Source organism: Elephantulus edwardii, unplaced genomic scaffold, assembly GCF_000299155.1.
Source record: "Elephantulus edwardii isolate Elephantulus edwardi_28Jun2011 unplaced genomic scaffold, EleEdw1.0 scaffold00140, whole genome shotgun sequence".
In the NCBI taxonomy this organism is placed as follows: domain Eukaryota; kingdom Metazoa; phylum Chordata; class Mammalia; order Macroscelidea; family Macroscelididae; genus Elephantulus; species Elephantulus edwardii.
The window spans coordinates 7,381,847-7,402,510 of NW_006399890.1; the positions used below are offsets into that span (position 1 = coordinate 7,381,847).

The window sequence follows — 20,664 nt, forward strand, 5'->3', positions numbered from 1 at the left end:
AACCACCACCCAAACAGTTATACGCACACCCATGTTTATTGTGGCTTTGATAACAATAGCAAAGAGTTGGAAACAACCCAAATGCCCATCAGCAAACAAATGGATAGAGAAGCTGTGGTATATTCAAGCAATGGATACTATGCTACAGTGAAAAACAAGGAACTCATGCAGTATTATTCAAAATGGGTGACCCTGGAGAACATTATGCTGAGTGAAATATCTCAGTTACAAAAGGCCAAATACTGCATAGTGCCACTGTTGCAAAACACAGTGACTGTCATCGGGGTTGAGGAAAGACTGAGAAAGATGGGATAAATAATGTATACTGCATTGAAACAGATGAGGGAGAGAACTATTTAAAGGGGATATGTGATTTGGTATTCTTGTTATGACAGGAGTCCAGGATGAAGGCTGCATAGTAAAGTGGACTTGGGGGGAGGAATTCATAACAATGAAATAATTTTACTTTTCAAAGAGAAGAGCAAACTGGGGGGAGGAGCAGTGGTCCAGGCGATAAGTACAACAATGAATTAATGGAAATCCAAAGGGGGAAAAAGTGCATTAAAAAGGAACTCCATAGAAGGTAAAAAAAAAAAAAAAGAGACAAACAAGGTAGGAGATATCTCACTCCCCAATTTCAAATCCTTCTACACTGCAGTGGTGGTCAAAACAGCGTGGTACTGGTACAATGACAGACACATAGATCAGTGGAATAGAATTGAGAACCCAGAAGTCAGCCCATCTACCTATGGTCAACTGATTTTTGACAAGGAGATGAAATCAGTTAAGTTTGGGGATGACAGCCTTTATAACATGGTGTTGGCAAAATTGGAAAACTGTCTGTAGAAAACTCAAGCAAGATCCACACTGCACTCCATACTCAAAACCCAACTCAAAGTGGATCAAGGACCTAGGACTAAAATCAAAGACTATAAACTTCATTAGAGAAAAACTTGTAAGAACTCTAGAACCCCTAATCTAAAATAGTCTTCCAAGCATCCTGAAAAACCGACAGCCAGGAGGGGACAAAAATACATGATCAGGACTTTCTCCAAATAAAATCCTATTGCACATCTAAAAACTTCTCCAATAGGGTAAAAAAGTGAAGCCACAGACTGGAAAAGTATTTAGTAATGACATGTCTGATAAGGGATTTATATCTAGATTTTATAAAATACTCAAAGCACAACAACAAGATAAACAATCAAATTGAAAAATGTACACAGGCTATGAACAGACACTTCACCAGACATTTGGATGGCAAACAAACACATAAAGAAATGTTCAAAATCTCTTAAGAGAGATGCAAATCAAAACAACTATGAGATAGCATCTCACCCCAGTAAGAATAGCAAAATGTAACAGAACAGCAAATTAAAAATCCTGACAAGGTTTTGGAGAAACTCAAACCATTGATCACTGTTGGGAGTGTAAAATGGTGCAACCACTATGGAAGACAGTATGGAGCTTTCTCAAAAAGTTTGAAATATAAATACCATTTGATCTAGCAATGCCACTACTGGGAATATACCCTAAAGAAACCACAACTGCCACCCAAGAAGATATATGCTCACCCATGTTTATTTTTACTTTGTTTACAATAACAAAGAGTTGCAAACAACCCAAGTGCCCATCAACAAACGAATGGATAGAGAAGCTGTGCTATATTCACACAATGGAATACTGTGCTGCATTGAAAAACAAGGAACTCAGGAAATATTATATGAAATGGACATTATACTCAGTGAAATATTTCAGTCACAAAAGGACAAATACTGCATAGTGCCACTCTTGTAAAATGGGTGACATCAGGGTTCAGAGGAATTAAGAAGGGATAATTTATATATACTGCATTGAAACAGAAGAAGGAGAGAATTCTTTTGGAGGAATATATGATTAGGTATTATTTGGTATTATTGTTATGACAAGAATCCAAAAGGAAAGGTGCATAATGGAGTGGACTGGGGAGGAGGGGATTGTACAACAATGAAATAATTTTCTTTTTTACTTGTTAAAAAGTTAACTGGGGGTAGGGATGGTCAGGGAAGAAAGTACAATAATGAATCGATGGAAATCCAAAGTCTCTAAATTTTCATTAAAATAAGAAACAAAAACAAAGAACTGAAAAGATGAATTGCATTGGGAATAATATCTGATGTCAAGGATCTCTCTAGAGTGTTAAAGAGAAATGATGTGTTTCTTGAGATTGATGTATCTGATCCATCCAGGCCATGGTCTTCTCAATTGCCTACTGTGCATCCGAGAGCTGGATGATGATTAAGGATTGAGGTTGTCAACAAGTAATGCTTTCTTGACTCCACAATCAACAGTCTTAACACCAGCAGTCAGGAAATCGAAGACTAATTGCATTGGGAAAATGTGCTGTCAGGGACCTCTCCAGAGTGCTGAAAAGCAGCAGTGTTAGTCTAGGACTAAGGTGCACTTAATCCAGGCCATGGTCGTCGCAGTTATTTGCTATGCATCAGAGAGCTGGACGGCAACCAAGGACTACAGAAAAAGAATCGATGCCTTCAAGTTGTGGTGCTTGGAAGGGTGGACGGACAGCACAGGAGAGGAAGACCATGAATGAGGTGGATTGATACCATAACTGGGGCAATGGGGTTTGGTGTGTCGGAATTAGTGACACTGGTTTAGGACAGGGAAAGGTTCAGAGCTCCTGTACTAAGATCGCTGTGGGTTGCAGGTGACTTGATGACATATAACAGCAAGAATTGATGCCTTTCAGATGTGGTTTTGGAGAAAAGTATTGAACATATTAAGAACTGTCAAGAGAACATATAGGTCTGTCCTGGTGAGGGTAAAATCAGTTTGCTCATTGAAGGCAAGAATTTTGAGCCTCTTCTCACATATCTTTGGCATGTGGCCAGAAGGGACAGTCTTTGGAGAAGGATGTCATACATTTTATTAGCAATCTGAAGCCTCACAGACATGTTACTCAGTGTTTATTATCCTCTTGTATTTGTCCATAGTTGTTATTGTTGTTATGCATCGTGGAGTCCGCACTGACTTATAGCTGACCATCTAGCTTATTTTTAGAGGCAGTACACCACAGGAGAGAAGACTGGTCATCTTTCTTTCATGGAGACACTGATAGGTTTGAATTGCATGCCTTTGGATTGGCAGTGCAGCTCCATATCACTAAACCCTGTCCTTAGTTACGTGTTAATTCTTTCAATCTTTGTAATTGGCCTTGCCTGCAGACTTGTTTAGCATTTAAGGATAAGACAGAAATTTCATTTTACTAATCCAGAAAATTTCACTAGAGCATCGAGGAGCCAAAATACAGGGAGGAGATGATGAAGTAAAAGAGCTGAAAAGAAGATTTCAAAGAGCAGCTCAAGAAGACAAAGTATTAAAACAGAATGTACACAGGACTGGAATTGAAAAATAAGAAGAGAAGAACTTGTTTGACATTTCTCAAGATGAAAGAACTTAAAAACAAATTGAAGCCCCAAGTTGCCATACTGAGAGTTTCTATGGGCAAAATATTGAATGATCTCGGAAGTATTAAAATAAGATGGAGGAAATACAGCGAGCGACTGTACAAAATTAACTCACTGACAGTGAAATATTTCAGGGAGTACCATAAATTAAAGAGATAATGGTAATGAAAGAAGAAATTCAAGCTCCTCTGAAGGCAGTGGCAAAAAAGAAGGCCCCAGGAATCTATGGAATGTTTCAAGTAATGGATACAGTCCTTGAAGTGCTCACCAGTCTGTGATAGAAAATTTGGAGGACATCTGCCTGGCTGACTGACTGGAAGACATCTAGATTTCTTCCCAAGACAGGTAATCCAACAGAATGTGGAAATTATCAAACAATAGCATTAATATCACAAGGAAAACATTCCTGAAAATAATCCAAAAACTGGTGGGACAGTACACTAACAAAGAACTTCCAGAAGTTCAAGCTGGGTTTAGAAGAAGTTTTGGCACCAGTTTTATCATTGCTGAATCTAGGTAGATCCTGGAATCAGAGAATACCAGAAAAATGTCTACCTGTGTTTTATTAAGTAGGCAAAGGCATTTAACTCTGTGGATCATAACAAATTATGGTTAACATTGAGAAAAAATGGGAATCCCTGAACACTTAGTTATGCTTATGAGAAACCTTTATCTAGATCAAGAAGGTATTATCCAAACAGAGCAAGATAACACTGCATAGTTTAAAATCAAGAAGGATCTGCGTCTGGATTGTTTCTTCTCTCCATACCAGTTCAGTCTGTATACTGAGGACATAATGGGAGAAGTCTAACTCTAGGAAGAAGAATATAACATCAGGGTTGGAAGAAGACCCATCAACAAACTGCATTATGCAGATGATGCAATCTTGCTTGTTGAGAGTGAGGAGGTCTTGAAATTCTTGCTGCAAAATATCAAATAATATGGGTTACATTTCAACATCAAGAAAACAAACATTCTTACCACTGGACTTATAGGCAACATCATGATAGATGGAGAAAAATTGAAATTGTTAATGAATTTATCATACTGGGAACCACAGTGAACATCCTTGGTATCAGCAGTTAGGAGATCAGGACATGTATTGTATTGGGAGAATCTGCAGGCAGGGTCCTCTCCTATTTACTGAGGAGTTTGAGGGCCAAAGTGGTGGTGGTGGTATTGTCAGGAAATAAGGAGATGCATTGCACTGGGAAAATCTGCAGTTAGGGACCTTTGCAGTTAGGGACCAAATTACTGAGGAGTAGTCATGCCAGATCGAGGACAAAGGTGTGTCTGATTCAGGTCTTAGTCTTTCTAATTACTAGCTATACATCTGAGACCTGGACAGTAAATAAGGGTGACAGAAAGAGAATTGACACCTTTGAGCTGTGGTGTTGGAGAAGAACACTGAACATCTCATGGACAGCCAAGAGAACGAATAGATATGTCTTGGAGAGGGTGCAGCCAGAGTGCTCTTTGGAGGCAAGAGTGATGAGGCTTCATCTCACATACTTTGGACATCTTGCTAGGAGGTGCTATTCCTTTGGAGAGGGATATGATGTTGGGAAAAGTGGAGGGTCAGTAAACGATAGGAAGATGTATTGACACAGTGGTTGCTGCAACGGGCTCTTGTGTGTCAAAAAGTGTGAGGATGCCACAGGACAGGACTAGGTTCAGATCTTTTGTTCATATGGTCACTATGAGTCGTATTTGACTTGATAGCACCTAACAACAGCAACAACAACAACAACAACAAAGAAAACAACAGCTTTTATTTAATTATTTTTGGTGTGTACCGTCAAATCAGATCTGACTGGTACAGGAGGTGATTTTTCCTCCTTCTCCAGCTGAGCATCTGGTGGATTCGAACCGTGCACCTCTGAGATTGCAGTTGCAGCTTCTTGCCACTAGGCCACCAGAGCTCGCCAGCTTTTAAATTCTTACTGCGCATCTGAGATCTGGACAATGAATAAGGATGACAGAAGAAATATTGAGGACTTTGAGCTGTGGTGTTAGAGAAGAGTACTGAATATTCCATGGACTGTCAAAAGAACAAGCAGTATGTCTTGGAGAAAGTGTAGCTTGAGTACTCCTTAGAAGTGAAGATAACAAAGCTTCATCTCACAGGCATTGGGTATATTGTTTAGTAAAGGCTATTTTTTGGAAAGGGACATCATGCTTGGAAAGATGGAGGGCATGTGTAAGAGAAAAAGACTGTCAACCAGATGGATTGACACAATGACTGCAACAATGGGATAAAACATGGCAATTTATTAGAATGGCATAGGATAGGACAGAGTTAAGATCTGTTATTCATAGTATTGCTGTGGGTCATGACTGTACCTGACAACAATAACAACCCAGATCAGTTCTGTAAGGAACTTTATGATGAAGAATGAAGGGCCTTTCCCACCTTCATTATATAGGGTTGCTTTGAGTTAGAATTGACTTTGCAGAAGTGGGATTTGGCTTTTTAATTGTTGTTCCAAGTCCAGGAGTACAGGGTCAGTACCTTTTTTGGAGATGTATGTGTGTGATATAAGCAAACATGTTATTACAGACCCTTGCATATGACTTTTACCTTTTTTTTTGATTGACATCTGCTGTGGTTATAGACAACTGCATTTTTAAGAGTCATCTTCCATTTGAGACTCTTCCTACAGTAGAATTAGGTCAGTTTTCTGCGAATTCTCTGAAATACCCTGCTTTAAATTCTAGGGTGTGTTTGTGTTCAAGTCATTATCCCTCAAGTCGTTATTAAGACCAAGTGTAGTGATAATTCCCCCAAATTTGAAGTGTGGAAACCAACATTTTATGTTAATATTACTAGTGTGTTACAGAAGAACTGGGTATTTGCCCCATTCAATCCTCTTTTAGGAACTTTGACAGAGATGGTATAATTTTGAGTATTGTCAATCAATCGTCATAACAGAGAAAAAGAGTATTATTATTTTCATGTCACACAAATATTGGCTCTTAAAAGCTTTTAGAAGTTATATCCATTATTTCGCACATTTCATTGACCAAGTCATCTCATGACTGTACTTAGTAAGGAGATAAGGAGGTATAATTTTAATGTGTATGGTACTGAACTGGAAACATTTGTACAGTCTTACGTTCTTCTCCACAAACACTTTTTTTTACATGTGGTTCACCATTTGTATTACAACTGGAGATAATTTCGTTTTTGTTTAATTTTAACTGAATTAATAATTAAAAAAATCATATCCAGTTACCTTGTCAAGCTCAAATCCCAGGATCTCTAAATAATGCCCTGTAGTGTTAATCTTTTTATCAGTTGGAACATACATCATAATAACCCTATGGGACAGTTCTCCTCTGTCATGTAGAGTTTCTGTGAGTTATGAACTATGACTGCATAATGAACTGCTTATCAAAGTAACAGAGTCACATTATCCCACGGTACCCATCACAGTGTTTCAATATGCCGATATTTAAAATGTTAAGTAATATTTTCTCTTTTCTAATTACTGGAGAATAAACTTTAGCAAGTAATTTCTCTGTACCCCTGTCTTGACTTGCTTTCACTGATACTTTCCTACCCTTATCTCTTCATACATTCCCTTTAGTTCAAGAGAGGAATTTTTTTGAAGAGACCATATCTCTGGGAAAATGCATTTTATTTTCTGCACAAGTGAAATGTACACTCTTTTATAGCTCCACAAAGGCAGATTGAATTGATAGGAGAAGAGGTGGTGGAAGACTTTTTATTACATAGAAGTAATAACTTTTCTTTTTAAATCAAAGTAAAATTGTATACTGTTGTTCTGTAAGACTTTACAGGTTCCCTTGGCATTTCATACCAACCTCACTCAAATTTCTTCTTTCTTAAAGGCAGTTACTTTCAACTCATCACTTTTTGGCTTTTGCCTGCATCTTTCTTAAATGTGGCTTTTGGGTTTGTGAAAGATGAAGATTTAGCTTTTTATCCCTTTCCCCTCCTACCTCAGCTATGTGTTCCCATAAGTGTCTCAGTGTCATGGGAATGGTTTTAATTATTCTCTTGTTCAGTGATAACTTTATTGTTGTTGTTGCTGTTGTTATGTGCCATTGAGTCACCTGTGACTCATAGCGACCCTATGTACAGCAGCCCTAAACCCTGCCCTATCCTGTGCCAATCTCACTGTCTCTAGCACACCTACCCCATTACCTCAGTCACTGAATCAATCCATTCCTCTTCTGCACTGTCCCTTTACCCTCTCATGCATGACTCCTTTCAACATGTCTAAAGCATGTCAGTTGAAGCTTCAGAGTCTTGCCTCCAAGGAGCAGCTTGGCTTCGCCTTCTCCAGGACAAACTTGTTCCATCTTTTAACTGTCCATGGTATATTCAGTACTCTTCTTCAACACCACAGCTCTAAGTCATAAATTCTCCTTCTATCATCCTAGTATTGTCCAGCTCTCTGACACGTATCAGGTGATTGCAAAGACCATGACATGATAGGCGCACCTAAGTCTCTAAACTAAGATTGTTGCTCTTCAGCACTTTAGAGAAGTCTCTAACCACAGACTTTCCCCATCACAATACGTCTTTTAATTCCTTGGCTGCTGGTGCCAAAAGTGTTGATTGTGAAGCCAAGCAAACTAAATCCATGAACAATCTCAATCTCTTCACCATCCATCATGATGTTGCCAGTCAACCCAGTGGTGAGAATCTTTGTTTTCTTCATATTGAGCCTCAATCCATACTTAAGACTGCAGTCTCTGATCTTCCACAGCAAGCATTTCAGGTCCTCCTCAGTTTCAGCAAGCAGGGTTGTGTCATCTGCATAACACAGATTCTTGATGAGTCTTCCTCCCATCCTGATGCCACATTTCTTCTCATAGAACCCAGCCTCCCAGATAATCTGTTCTGCATAAAGATTGAAAAGGTATGGAGATAGGATACATCCCTGGCGTATACCCTTCCCAGTTTTGAACCATGCAGTGTTTCCTTGCTCTGTTCTAACAACTGCCTCTTGGTCCAAATATAGGTTTTGCATTAGCATGATCAAATGTTCTGGGATTTCCATTCTTGTGAGAGTCAGCCACAGTTTGTTTTGATCCACACGGTCAGACACCTTTGCATAATTAATGAAAAACAAATAGACATTCCTCTGATAATCCCTGCTTTCAGCCAAGATCCATCTAACCTTAGCTACAATATCCCTAGTACCACAACCCCTTCTAAATCCAGCCTGCACTTTTGGTAGTTCTCTGTTGATGTGCTGTTCAGTCATTTTTGGATAATCTTCAGCAGAATCTTGCTTGCATGTGATATTAATGCTATTGTTTGATAATTTCTCACTCTGTTGATCACATTTTTTTTGGAATGGGAACAAATATAGATATCTTTCAGTCAGTTGGCCAAGTGGTTGTTCTCCAGATTTCTTGACACAAATTGGTGAGTACATTTAGGGCAGCATCTGTTAGTTGAAATATCAACTGGTATATCATCAATTCCTGGAGCCTGATTTTTAGCCAATTCTATTATGACTGTAAATAAACTTTCATTTCTTCCCTCTGTGTGAGTGAGTTCCAACTCATCATGAACCTCCGTTGTGGTCGACTTCTCATTGTGATCTATAAAGAGTAATGGGAGGAGCTCACTTATGGAGCAACTGGTGGATTCAAACATGCGGACGTGTGCATTCTTTGGCTTAGCAGCACAATTTGCTAGGGACTAAATCACCAGAGTTCCCTATGCAAACTCAGCTCATTGCCAAGGAGTCAGAACCTACTCATAGCTGACCCTCTAGTGAGGTTTCAGAGGCTATAAATTGCACAGAAAGAGATTTCTCATCTTCCTCCCATGGAGCCACAGGTGAATTAAAACTGCTAGAGAAGTAGGTGCCACTTTTGGGTTAACAACACAACTTGTGGATGAGGCTGGTACAGTTCCCTCTGTGTGCACTTTGTTGTTAAAGATTCTCATCACTGGGCCAATTGATAGCACCATGATGGATGGAGAAGAGATTGAGGTTGTTAACAGTTTCTACTTCTGCGGTTCCACAATCAACTCTCTTGGCACCAGCAGTCAGGAAATCAAAAGATGAATTGCACTGAGAAAATCTGCAGTCAGGGACATCTCCAGAGTCTTGAAATGCAACGATGTCAGTCTAGAGACTAAGGTGTGCCTGATCCAGGTTATGGTCTTTGACATTACTTCCTATGCATCAGAGAGCTGGACAGTGATTAATGATGACAGAAGAAGAATTGATGGCTTTGAGTTGTGGTGCTGGAGAAGAGTCTTGAACATACCATGGACTGCCAAGAAAACAAATAGGTCTGTATTGGAGAGGGTGAAGCCAAGTTTCTCCTTGGAGAAAAGGTTTTTGAAGCTCCATCTCACATACTTTGGGCATATAGCCAGGAGCTTCTGGTTCTTGGAGAAGGACATCATACTCAGAATGATGGAGGGACAGCACAGGAGAAGACGACCCTGGGTGAGATTTATTGATACAGTAACTGGGGCAACAGGTGTAGGTGTGTTGGAGTCAGTGAGACTGGCTCAGGACATGTCTAGCTTCAGAGCTCTTGTCCGTAGGGTCACTGTGAGTCTCAGGTGACTTGACGGCATACAACAACAACAACAACAACATTTGTCATGAAGTTGAAACATACTCATAGCTGAGCATCTGGTGGTTTTTTAGAGGCTATAGCTTTCAAGGAAGAATGTGTCATAGTTTTGGTATGAAAGTGATACAGCTTGAAAGTGAGGAAAATTTGAAGTACTTGCTGTAGAAGATCAAACACTGCAGCCTTCAATATGGACTGCATCTCCAAGTCAAGAAACCAGAAATTCTTACCATGGAACCAATAAAAAACACTGAATGGAGAAAGCTTGAATCTTTCAATGACTTTATCATACTTGGATCTAGAAACAATACGTTTGACACCAGAGATCAGGAGACATATTGAACTGGGAATGTCTGCAGTCAGTGACCTCGCCAAATTATTGAGAAACAGTGGTATTAGTTTGAGGATTAATATGTGCCTGATTCAGGCCATGGTCTTTTCAATTACTTGCCATGCTGCTGAGAGTTTGACAGTGAATAAGGATGACAGAAGGACTTTAAACTGTGGTGTTGAAGAATAGCAGTGAATATCCCATGGACTGCCCAAAGAACAAAAAAATATGTCTTGGAGAAGGTACAACCAGAGAGAGTGCTTCTTTGAAGATGGTGAAGCATTGTCTCAATACTTTGGGCATGTTGCTAGGAGAGGCTATTCCACCAAGAAGGACTTGAGAAGGTAGAGGGATGGTGAAGGAGCAGAAGACCTTCAACCAGGTAGATTGACACAGTTAACTGCAGTGATGGGTTTGAGTGTGTCAGAGATTGTGAGGTTATTATAGGATGGGGCGGGAGTCAGAGCTGTTCTGCGTAGGGTTGCTGAGTTGTATTTGACTCAATGGCACCTAAGAACAACCTGAGTTGCCTATGTGAACTCTCACCTAAGCTCAACCTTGCAGTTCTATTCTCTAAAGAAATCATAAGAATAGTCATAACTTACCAAAGATGGAACAAATTGCAGAGTGTTCTACTGATAATTGACTATCTCTCAACATCCTTGGGAGAGCTCTGGTAGAATAGTCTGTAGGCAGTGTGCCTCTCTGGCAGTTTAAATCAATCAACAATTCTGTGGAAGAAAGACAATCGCCTCCTGTGTGATTTACAACCGTTCTAAAACCCACTGAAGGTACAGCTATGAGCCAGTTCTAACTCAAAGGCAATAGGTGAATAAGAAATTAGAAAAACTCTTAAGAATAATAACCATAATCTCAGATTGATGAAGGACACCGTTATTTCACATATTTAATCTCACTTGTCTATTGGGAAAGAATGCATGGGATATATGCTTAGACTTTTCGGCACAACAAAATATTTTCTCAGAAAAAAGAATAATATGTTAATTATAAAGTGCAATTTAGTATGTGATAAACTAATTATAGTCAGAAAGCTAGAAAAAAATACTATATAATATACTTGAATCTTGCACTTGTGTTTTTTTCTGAAATGTGTCAGAATTTAATTGTGTGGTTATATACTGTCAAGTTGGAAGTGACATTTAGCAGACCCTCCAGTGGCTTTTCAGAGGCAGTAATTCACAAGGGAGGAGATGGACCATTTTTCTTCCTTAGAGCACCTGGTGGATTTGAACCTCATACCATTATGTTGGCAGCACAATTCCTTACCACCAAACCACCGGGACAGTTTAATTAGGTTGCAGTTATTTCATGTAGTAATGAATATTATGCCATTATTTTCCAAGGAATACATGGATTCCCTCTGTCACTTAGAATATATATAAAAGAGTAGTTCACCTATTTTATACTAGTTAAAAAAACACACACACACAAACCAAAACAAGCCCAAACTGTCAATGTGAGGTGGTGTTAAAATAGGCTGGTTTAATATAGCTATATAATATATAGCTATATAATATAATAATATATAATAAGATATATAATATAGCTATATAATATATAATATATATATTAATAATAAATTTTAATGCCAAAGACTTTCTTTAATCATTAAAATCACATTTTTATATACTTCAGTAATGCTGACTCTCTGTTATACTTTGTTTTTGAATTCTTGATTCATTAAAATCGATGGCCAATATGTTAACTGTTTGATATTAACTCGCTCTGATTTTACTTGTCGATGGTTGATTCTGACTCAGGATAACTCTGTGTGCTCCACAGGTTTTCAAGGCTGTGACATTTTGGAAGCAGATTTCCTGGCTTGCCTTGCAGGGTTCTCTGGGTGAGTTTGAACTGCCAACCTTTCAGATGATAGTTAAGTGCTTACTTGTTTGTGCCATCTAGGTATTCCTCATGTAGCCCTATTAGATGCTATTGTTAAATGATTTCAAGTTGAGTATGACTCAGAGCAATCTTGTGAACAACAGACCTGAATCCTGTCTTGGTCTCTGCCATCCTCACCATCTCTGATACGCTTTAGCCCATTGCTGTGTCAATCCATCTTGATGGGTTCTTTCTCTCTTTTGCTGACCCTCCTCCACTCTTCCAAACATGATATCCTTTTCTAAGGAATAGCTTCTCCTAGAAACATTTCTAAATTATTAGAGATGAACAAATTCATTAGTAATTAATTAATGAGTAATTAACTCCTATGCTCGGAATATTTATTTCTTAGGGAGAGATAGTAAATGCTATTGATAATATAACATGACCAGAATAAATGTCTAATTTAATATGATTATTTACTCAATGCATTTTCTTACTGTTTTATTCTATCCTTATCTTTATTAATATGTAGAAAAATGTTATTATTTCTTCTTATTGTCTGGAAGCAGGAGTGACATCCATTTCCTAAATAACATACCTCTGGAAACTATGAACTTTGGTAAATGTCGATAGTTGTATAGGGGCTTCAGGCCTTTTGTTCATAGTGTTGCTGTGAGTCATACCTGACTCCAAGGCAATCAACAACAACAACAACAACAATTGTCTGTGTTAGAATAGCAATCTAGATTTTAAATGTACAGGTTTTAGATGAAGTAAAAAATGTTTCCAAATTATAACCTATGCCAGATCATGTATAGGTTTTTGGAAATTGATGCTATGTTGACATTGTGTTAATTTTTCTAAATTATCCTTTTAAAATTAGGTCATCCTTAGAAAATCATCCAGAAGGAAGATATTTTTAAAGAGAAAATTTGAAATTAGCAAAAAAAGATATTTGACTACAGATGCAGAGGATAGTATTTAAGTAAGTACTTAATCAAATACATTTGAGGAGGATATGTAGAACAAATTTGAGTCCAGAAAATAGAGTTGGATTAAAATATAGCTTTTAAAGATACTTTTCTAAATTGTGTGAAGAAATCAAAATTATAATCATTTGAAGTATGTCTATTTAGTAGGTATACTCTTAAGTAATCTTAATAGTCACCTTCTTGGAAATTTAAAGTAAGAGAATATGAGTGTGTTATATTGTTAAGTATTGTTTAGTCCATTTTGTCTTCTAGTAACCTTATGTGATAGTGTACAACTCCCCTGTAAAACTTCTTTGTGGGAGCAGAGAATCAGATCTTTCTCCAATAAATTGTTCAACTTTCAGTCATTGCTGTTGAACTGGAACAGATTCATAGCTGACCCTCCAACAGGTTTTTAGAGCCTGTAAATTGCATGAAAGGAAATTTCTCCATATTCTTCCTACAGAGCATCTGGTGGATTCAAACCACCTGCCTTTGTTTTGGTAGTGCAACTCCATACCCACTCGGCCACTGGAGCTCCACCACAATAGGCATGTATTTTGGATGGACTCCACCATAATAGGCATATATTTTGGATTTTTTATTTCAGTTTTAATGATATTGAATGACTATTTAAATATTGTAAGTCTGTTCTCAATGGTATTTGTTAGGTACTGTAGAGTCTATGACTCGTAGTTACCCTATGATCAACAGATTGGAACCTTTCCTTTCCTAGTGCCTTCATCCTGATGTCTGACTTGCCGGATACAGGCTCTGACATTTTTTCAGTCACTGTGTCAGTCCATCTTGTTCAGGGTCTTCCTCTGTTTCTCTGATTCTTTATCTTTCCAAGCATGGTGTATTTTTCCAACAAGGAGGTAAACCAAGGGTGCTATTTGGAGGCAAGGATGGAGAAATTTTACCTTACATACTTTGGGCATGTTACCAGGAGGGGCCAGACATTGAAAAACATCATGCTTTGAAAGATCGTTTTATTAGAGAAAGAATAAATAGCCATTTTTTTAAAAAACGAGAAATTGAATGGGGTTTGAGAACTTTACAGTGCTTAAAAGTAACAATTTCAAAAAAAGTAACAATTTTACATATTCTGTTGAATATAAAATTTGAAATACTTAAAAACTAGAACTGCCACCCAAGCAGATATATGCTCACCCATGTTTATTGCTGCTTTGTTCATAATAGCAAAGATTGGAAACAACCTAAGGTGCCCAACAACAAACAAGTGGATAGAGAAGCTGCGGTATATTCACACAATGAAATACTATGCTGCATTGAAAAATAAGGAACTCAGGAAATATTATACAAAATGGGTGATCCCTGAGGACATTATACTGAATGAAATATCTCAGTTACAAAAGGACAAGTACTGCATAGTGCCACTGTTTTAAAGTGGAACTGACATTGGGATTGAGAGGAAACGAAAAAAAAGAGGGGATAAATAATGTATACTGACAAATGAGGGCGAAAATTGTTTAAAAGGAATATATGACTAGGTATTATTTTCATAACTAGAGTCCAGAATAATAGCTGCATAGTAAAATGATCTTGGAAAGGGGGATACAAAAATAAATTTGAAATGCTGGTATTGCATTTCCCAGATACCTTTACTATCTTCTGCAGAAATAAAAAATTTAATTATGTTTTAGAATCTTTGTCACTGTGGGTCATCTTCCTCAAATTTTTACTAGAAATAGTAAAGTACTAGCTAAAAGAATAGAAATGGTTCTTTAACTTTTATTTTTCTTTTTTGGCAGATTTTACTTCATTCACTTAACAAATTAATTGAAGCCAAATTTTCTTGAACATTCTTTCTGTTCTAGGTATTATCTTTGGGAATAGAATATAGCAGGGAATAAAACCAAATACCCTGCTCACCTGCGATTTCTACTGAGAATGTTTTTGAGCTTCTGTATATTTAGGTTTGGATTTTCTTTTGTCATCATGTGCATTATAAACAAGTCCACAGCAGCCACTCTACCAGAACTGAGTCCTCAGAAATATTTCAATACATTGCAACCTGGAAAAGCCTCATTAGCTTATTTCTGTCTAACTGGTAAGTATTTTTTTTTTTTTGGTTCTAAAGTGATCCTTGTAATGTTTATATTGGTATTTAATCAACAGGCTCAGTGGGAACTTTCTGTTGGGATAAGTAGAATGTGCTATATACCTGCTACTACTATAATGTTCTTAAAGAGTCAGAATCCTGCCATTTGACTTGTTCTGTGATCTTGGTCAAGTACATTAATTTCTCCTTAACATTGTTGGCAAACATTACTGTCTTTATGAGGTTGTTATGAGGATTCATTGAAATTATTTGAGTAACTGGTCTTTGATAGGAATTTTCTCTAGTTATTTCTAGAATAGATATAGAAGTATACTGTCAATATTTTTAATATTTAAACACATTTTCCCAACTTTATAGTATTATTACTGTTCTAGTTTAACACTTTGTTTCAGCTTTAATATTAATTATATTGAATTAACTAATACAACTATTGAAAATAACTAATAATTTGAATGGTCCCCTTTTTTTTACATTTCCTCAGTCTTTATTCAGTATCCACCTTTTACATGTGTAAGGTATTTATATTTGCAGATTTCCTCATAGTGACATCTAGATTGGTGCTAATGTTAAGTAACTAGGAAAAATGGGCAGAAATCATGGTGATCACATAGACTTATGCTTAAATCTCTATAGGTAGACATTTTATTTTATTTTACTTATTTATAGGTAGATATTTATTGATTTTTATCATTCCTTATTTTGAGAGTATAAATATTCCAGTGTACATATTGGAGAGTGTTCTATTATTTTAATAAAATGTGACTTGAGAAATTATTTCTTCTTTGACACAAGAGTTACTTAGTATCACAAGAGTCCACAATTAAGGTTGCATAGTGGAATGTACTTGGGGCGGTCGGAGGGGTGCGGGGGGATTGTGTACCAGGGAGGGAGTGTTTCTTTTACTTTTCAGAGAGAGGAGCAAACTGGGGTGATGTGGGAGGGCTGGGCGGGGAGAGAAGTGCAGCAAAATCCAAAATCTCTGTAAATGTCCATTAAAATTACTAAAAAAAGTATTAAAATGAAAAAAAGTTACTGAGGTTATTTTTTCATTCCTATATGATGTGAAAGTGGGTTTTCTTGGTTATACTTTTCTTATTAAAGTCAGTTTTTATTTCTGTGAATAAAATAAAGAGGATTGGAATGATGTATTTTTTCTTCCTTTTGAGAACAACTTGAGACTAAGATGTTATCAATATTTATAAATATCTTGTAAGCTTTTTGAAAAGTTTATTTGTTTTGCCTGTGAGTTGTGAGCTATATTAACTATATTATAAAGTTCTCATTTTCTCCATTTGATTTTTTGAGATGTTCTCACCATACAGGTTTGAAAAATAATTATGTTTTCCCATTTGCCTTACTTATTTTAATAGATTTTACCTAATATGCTTGTTGTTGTTGTTGTTATGTGCCATTGAGTCGCTTGCAACTCATAGCGACCCTATGTACAAGAGTCCTAAATGCCATTCTATCCTGTGCCAACCTCACTGTCTCAGACACACTCATTCCCAACACTCCACTCACAGAATCACTCCATCTCATCGAGGGTCTTCCTATTCTGTGCTGTCCCTCCACTCTCCCAAACATGATGTCCCTCTCAAAGGACCAGTCCCTCCTTGCAACATGCCCAGAATATGTCAGACGAAGCTTCAGAATCCTTGACTCCAAGGAACATTCTGGCTTCACCCTCTCCAGGACAAACCTGTTTGTTCTAGCAGTCCATGGTATATTCAACACTCTTCTCCAGCACCACAGCTCAAAGGCATCAATTCTCTTTCTATCATTCCTATTCATTGTCCAACTCTCTGATGCATAGCACACAACTGCAAAGACTATAGCCTGGATGCAGCACACCTTATTCTCCAGCCTGATGTTGTTGCTCCACAGTACTTTTGAGAGGTCCCTCACAGCTGACTTTCCAAATGCAATTCGTCTCCAAGAGCGTTGACAGTGGAACTAAGTAAACTGAAACTGTTCACTATCTCAATCTCTTCACCATCTATACTGATGCTGCCAGTTGGCCCACTGGTGAGAATCTTTGTTTTCTTGATGTTGAGCTTCAATCCATATTGAAGACTGCAGTCCGTGTCCTTCTGCAGCAAGCACTTCAAGTCCTCCTCAGTTTCAGTGAGCAGGGTTGTCATCTGCATAATGCAGGTTGTTTATGATTCTTCCACTAATCTTGATGCCATATTCCTCCTCGTACAGTCCGGCCTCTCAGATGATCTGGTCTGCATATAGATTGAAAAGGTATGGAGACAAAATACATCTCTAATGGACCGCTTTCTTGATTTTGAACCATCCGTTCTGACGACTGCCTCTTGGTCCACGTTTAGGTTTTGCATTAGCACAATCAAATGTTCTGGGATTTCCATTCTTCTCAGAGTCAGCCATAGCTTGTTGTGATCCACACAGTCAAAAGCCTTTGTATAGTCAATGAAGCACAGATAAACATTCTTCTGGTATTCTCTGCTTTCTTCCAAGATTCATCTAACATTAGATATAATATCCCTAGTACCACAACCTCTTCTAAATCTCGCCTGCATATCTGGCAGGTCTCTGTTGACATATTGTTCCAAACGTTTTTTGTATAATTATCAGCAGAATCTTGCTTGCATGTGATATCAAAGATATTGTTCGATAATTTCCACATGCTGTTGGGTCACCTTTCTTTGGAATGGGAACAAATATCGATCAGTTGGCCAGCTGGCTGTCCTCCAGATTTCCTGGCACAACTTAGTGAGCACATCCAGGGCAGTGTCTGTTTGTTGAAATAAATCAATTGGTATGCAGTCAACTCCTGGAGCCTTGTTTTTTGCCAATTCCTTCATAGCAACTTGAACTTCCTCCTTCATCACCTTAGACTCTTGCGCATATGTTATTTCACGAAATTCCTCTGTGTCAGCCAATTCCTTCTGATACAGTGACTCTGTATATTCCTTCCATCTTCTTTTGATACTTTCTGGATCATTCAGCATTCTACCCAAACTATCCTTAAGTATTGTCACCCATGGCTTGAATTTGTTTTTCAGCTCCTTCAGCTTAAGAAATGCTGAGTGAGTCTGGTCCTTTTGATTTTCTGACTCCAGCTCTCTGCACATTTCATTATAGTATCTTGCTTTGTCATCCCAAGCTGCCTTTTGAAATTTTCTCTTCAACTCTTTAATTTCTTAATTTCTTCCTCTAGCTTTGGCTTCTCGGTGCTCTAATGCAATACTCAGAGTCTCATCTGACATCCGTCTTGGTTTTTTCTTCTTCTTCAGTCTTTGTAATATGTTTAAAGGATATATTTATGTAGGTCATAAATATTTTTTCTCATTGAATTTATTTAAAACACTTATTTTAATGGAAGTTTACAGAGACTTTGGGTTTCCATTCGTTCATTGTTGCACACTTTTCTCCCTGCCCATCCTTCCACATTTGCTTTTCTCTTTGAAAAATAAAAAAAAATTCTTTCACTGTTACACAACTTCCCCTCCTCCCCTCCTCCAGTCTACTCCACTATGCAGCTTTCATTCTGGACTCTTGTCATGACAATGATACCTAATTCTATATTCCTTTTAAACAGTTCTCTCCCTCATCTGTTTCAATGCAGTATACATTATTTATCCTTCTTACTTTCCCCCAACCCCTATGTCAGCCCTGCTTTACAACAGTGGCACTGTACAGTATTTGTCTTTTTGTGACTGAGGTATTTCACTCAGCATAATGTCCTCCAGGGTCACCCATTTTGTATAATATTTCCTGAGTTCCTTATTTTTCAATGCAGCATAGTATTCCATTGTGTGAATATGCCACCGCTTCTCTATCCACTTGTTTGTTGATGGATACCTGGGTTGTTTTCAACTCTTTGCTATTGTAAGCAAAGCAGCAATAAACATGGGTGAGTATATATCTGCTTGGGTGGCGGTTATGGTTTTTCTTTAGTGGATATTCTCAGTAGTGGAATTGCTGGGTCAAATGGTATTTCTATTTCTAACTTTTTAAGAAAACTCCATATTGTCTTCCATTTGCACCATTTTACACTCCCACCAACAGTGAATAAGGGTTAGAATTTTTCTGCAATCTCACCAGAATTTGTCGTTTGCACTTCCGTTAAATTTTGCTGTTCTTACTGGGGTGAGATGATATCTCATAGTTGTTTTGATTTACATCTCTCTTAGAGCTAGGGATTTTGAACATTTCTTCATGAGTTTGTTTGCAATCCGAATGCCGCGTTTGTTCGCCATCTGAATGTTTGTTCATTTCCTGTGCCCAGTTTTCAATTGGGTTGTTTACCTTTCTCTTGGTTTGGTGCTTGAGTGTTTTATAAATTCTACATATAAGTCCCTTATCAGACATTTCATTACCAAATATTTTTTCCTAGTCTGTGGCTTCCATTTTTACCCTGTTGGAGAGGTTTTGGGTGTGCGTAGGGATTTTATTCTTAGAAGGTCCCATTCATGTATTTTTATCCTCTCCTGGTTATAGGTTTTTCAGGAAGACTTCAAAGATTTGGAAGACTGTTTATATTGTGGATGAGGGATTCTAGAGTTCTTCCATGTTTTTCTCTAATGAATTTTATAGTCCTCGATTTTAGTCGTTGGTCCCTGATCTTCTTTCAGTTGTTTTTTGTTATGGAGTGAGGTGTGGATTTTGATTGAATTTTCTGCAGATAGTTTTCCAATTTTGCCAATACCATTTGTTAAAAAGGCTGTCATTTCCCCACTCAACTGATTGCATTTCCTTGTCAAAAATTAGTTCACCATAGTATAATGGGTGACTGGAATGCAAAAGTTGGGAATAGAGAAGAAGATTCAGTAGGTGGAAAACATGGACTCGGTGACAGAAATGGAGCTGAAGAGAGGATGATTGAATTTTGCACAATCAATGACTTATTCATTGCAAATACTTTTTTTTTGCAAATACTTTTTTAAGAGACATAAATGCAGGTTACATACATGGACTTCACCTGATGGTATGCATAGGAATGAGATTGATTACATCTGTGGAAAGAACCGCTGGAGAAGCTCAATATCAGCTGTGAAAACTAGGCCAGGGGCTGATTGTGAAACAGACCACCAACTACTTATATGCAAGTTCAAGCTGAAACTAAGGAAAATTAAACCTAGTCCACAGGAACCAAAATATGACTTTGAGTCTATCCCACCTGAATTTCAGAACCATCTCAGGAACAGGTTTGTGGCCTTGAACACTAATGAGCGAAGACCAGGTGAGTTGTGGGAGGATGTCAAGGGTATCATCCAAGAAGAGTGCAGACATTCATTACAAAGAGAGAAGAGGCAGAAAAGACCAAAACGGATGTCAGAAGAGACTCTGAAAATTGCACCGGAGTGCAGAGAAGCCAAAGCAGAGGGAAGAATTCAAGATACGAAAGAGTTGAATAGA

At 37.8% G+C, this 20,664-nt stretch overlaps 1 protein-coding gene across 1 annotated transcript in view; it reads left to right on the forward strand.

The window, feature by feature from the left end:
• The first annotated feature begins 15,107 nt into the window (after positions 1-15,107).
• The window catches only part of TXNDC16 (thioredoxin domain containing 16), a 118,787-nt gene continuing 113,230 nt past the window's right edge, over positions 15,108-20,664 (forward strand). Inside the window, 1 exon segment of the mRNA XM_006894373.1 lies at positions 15,108-15,267. Coding sequence (XP_006894435.1) covers positions 15,108-15,267 — 160 coding nt within the window.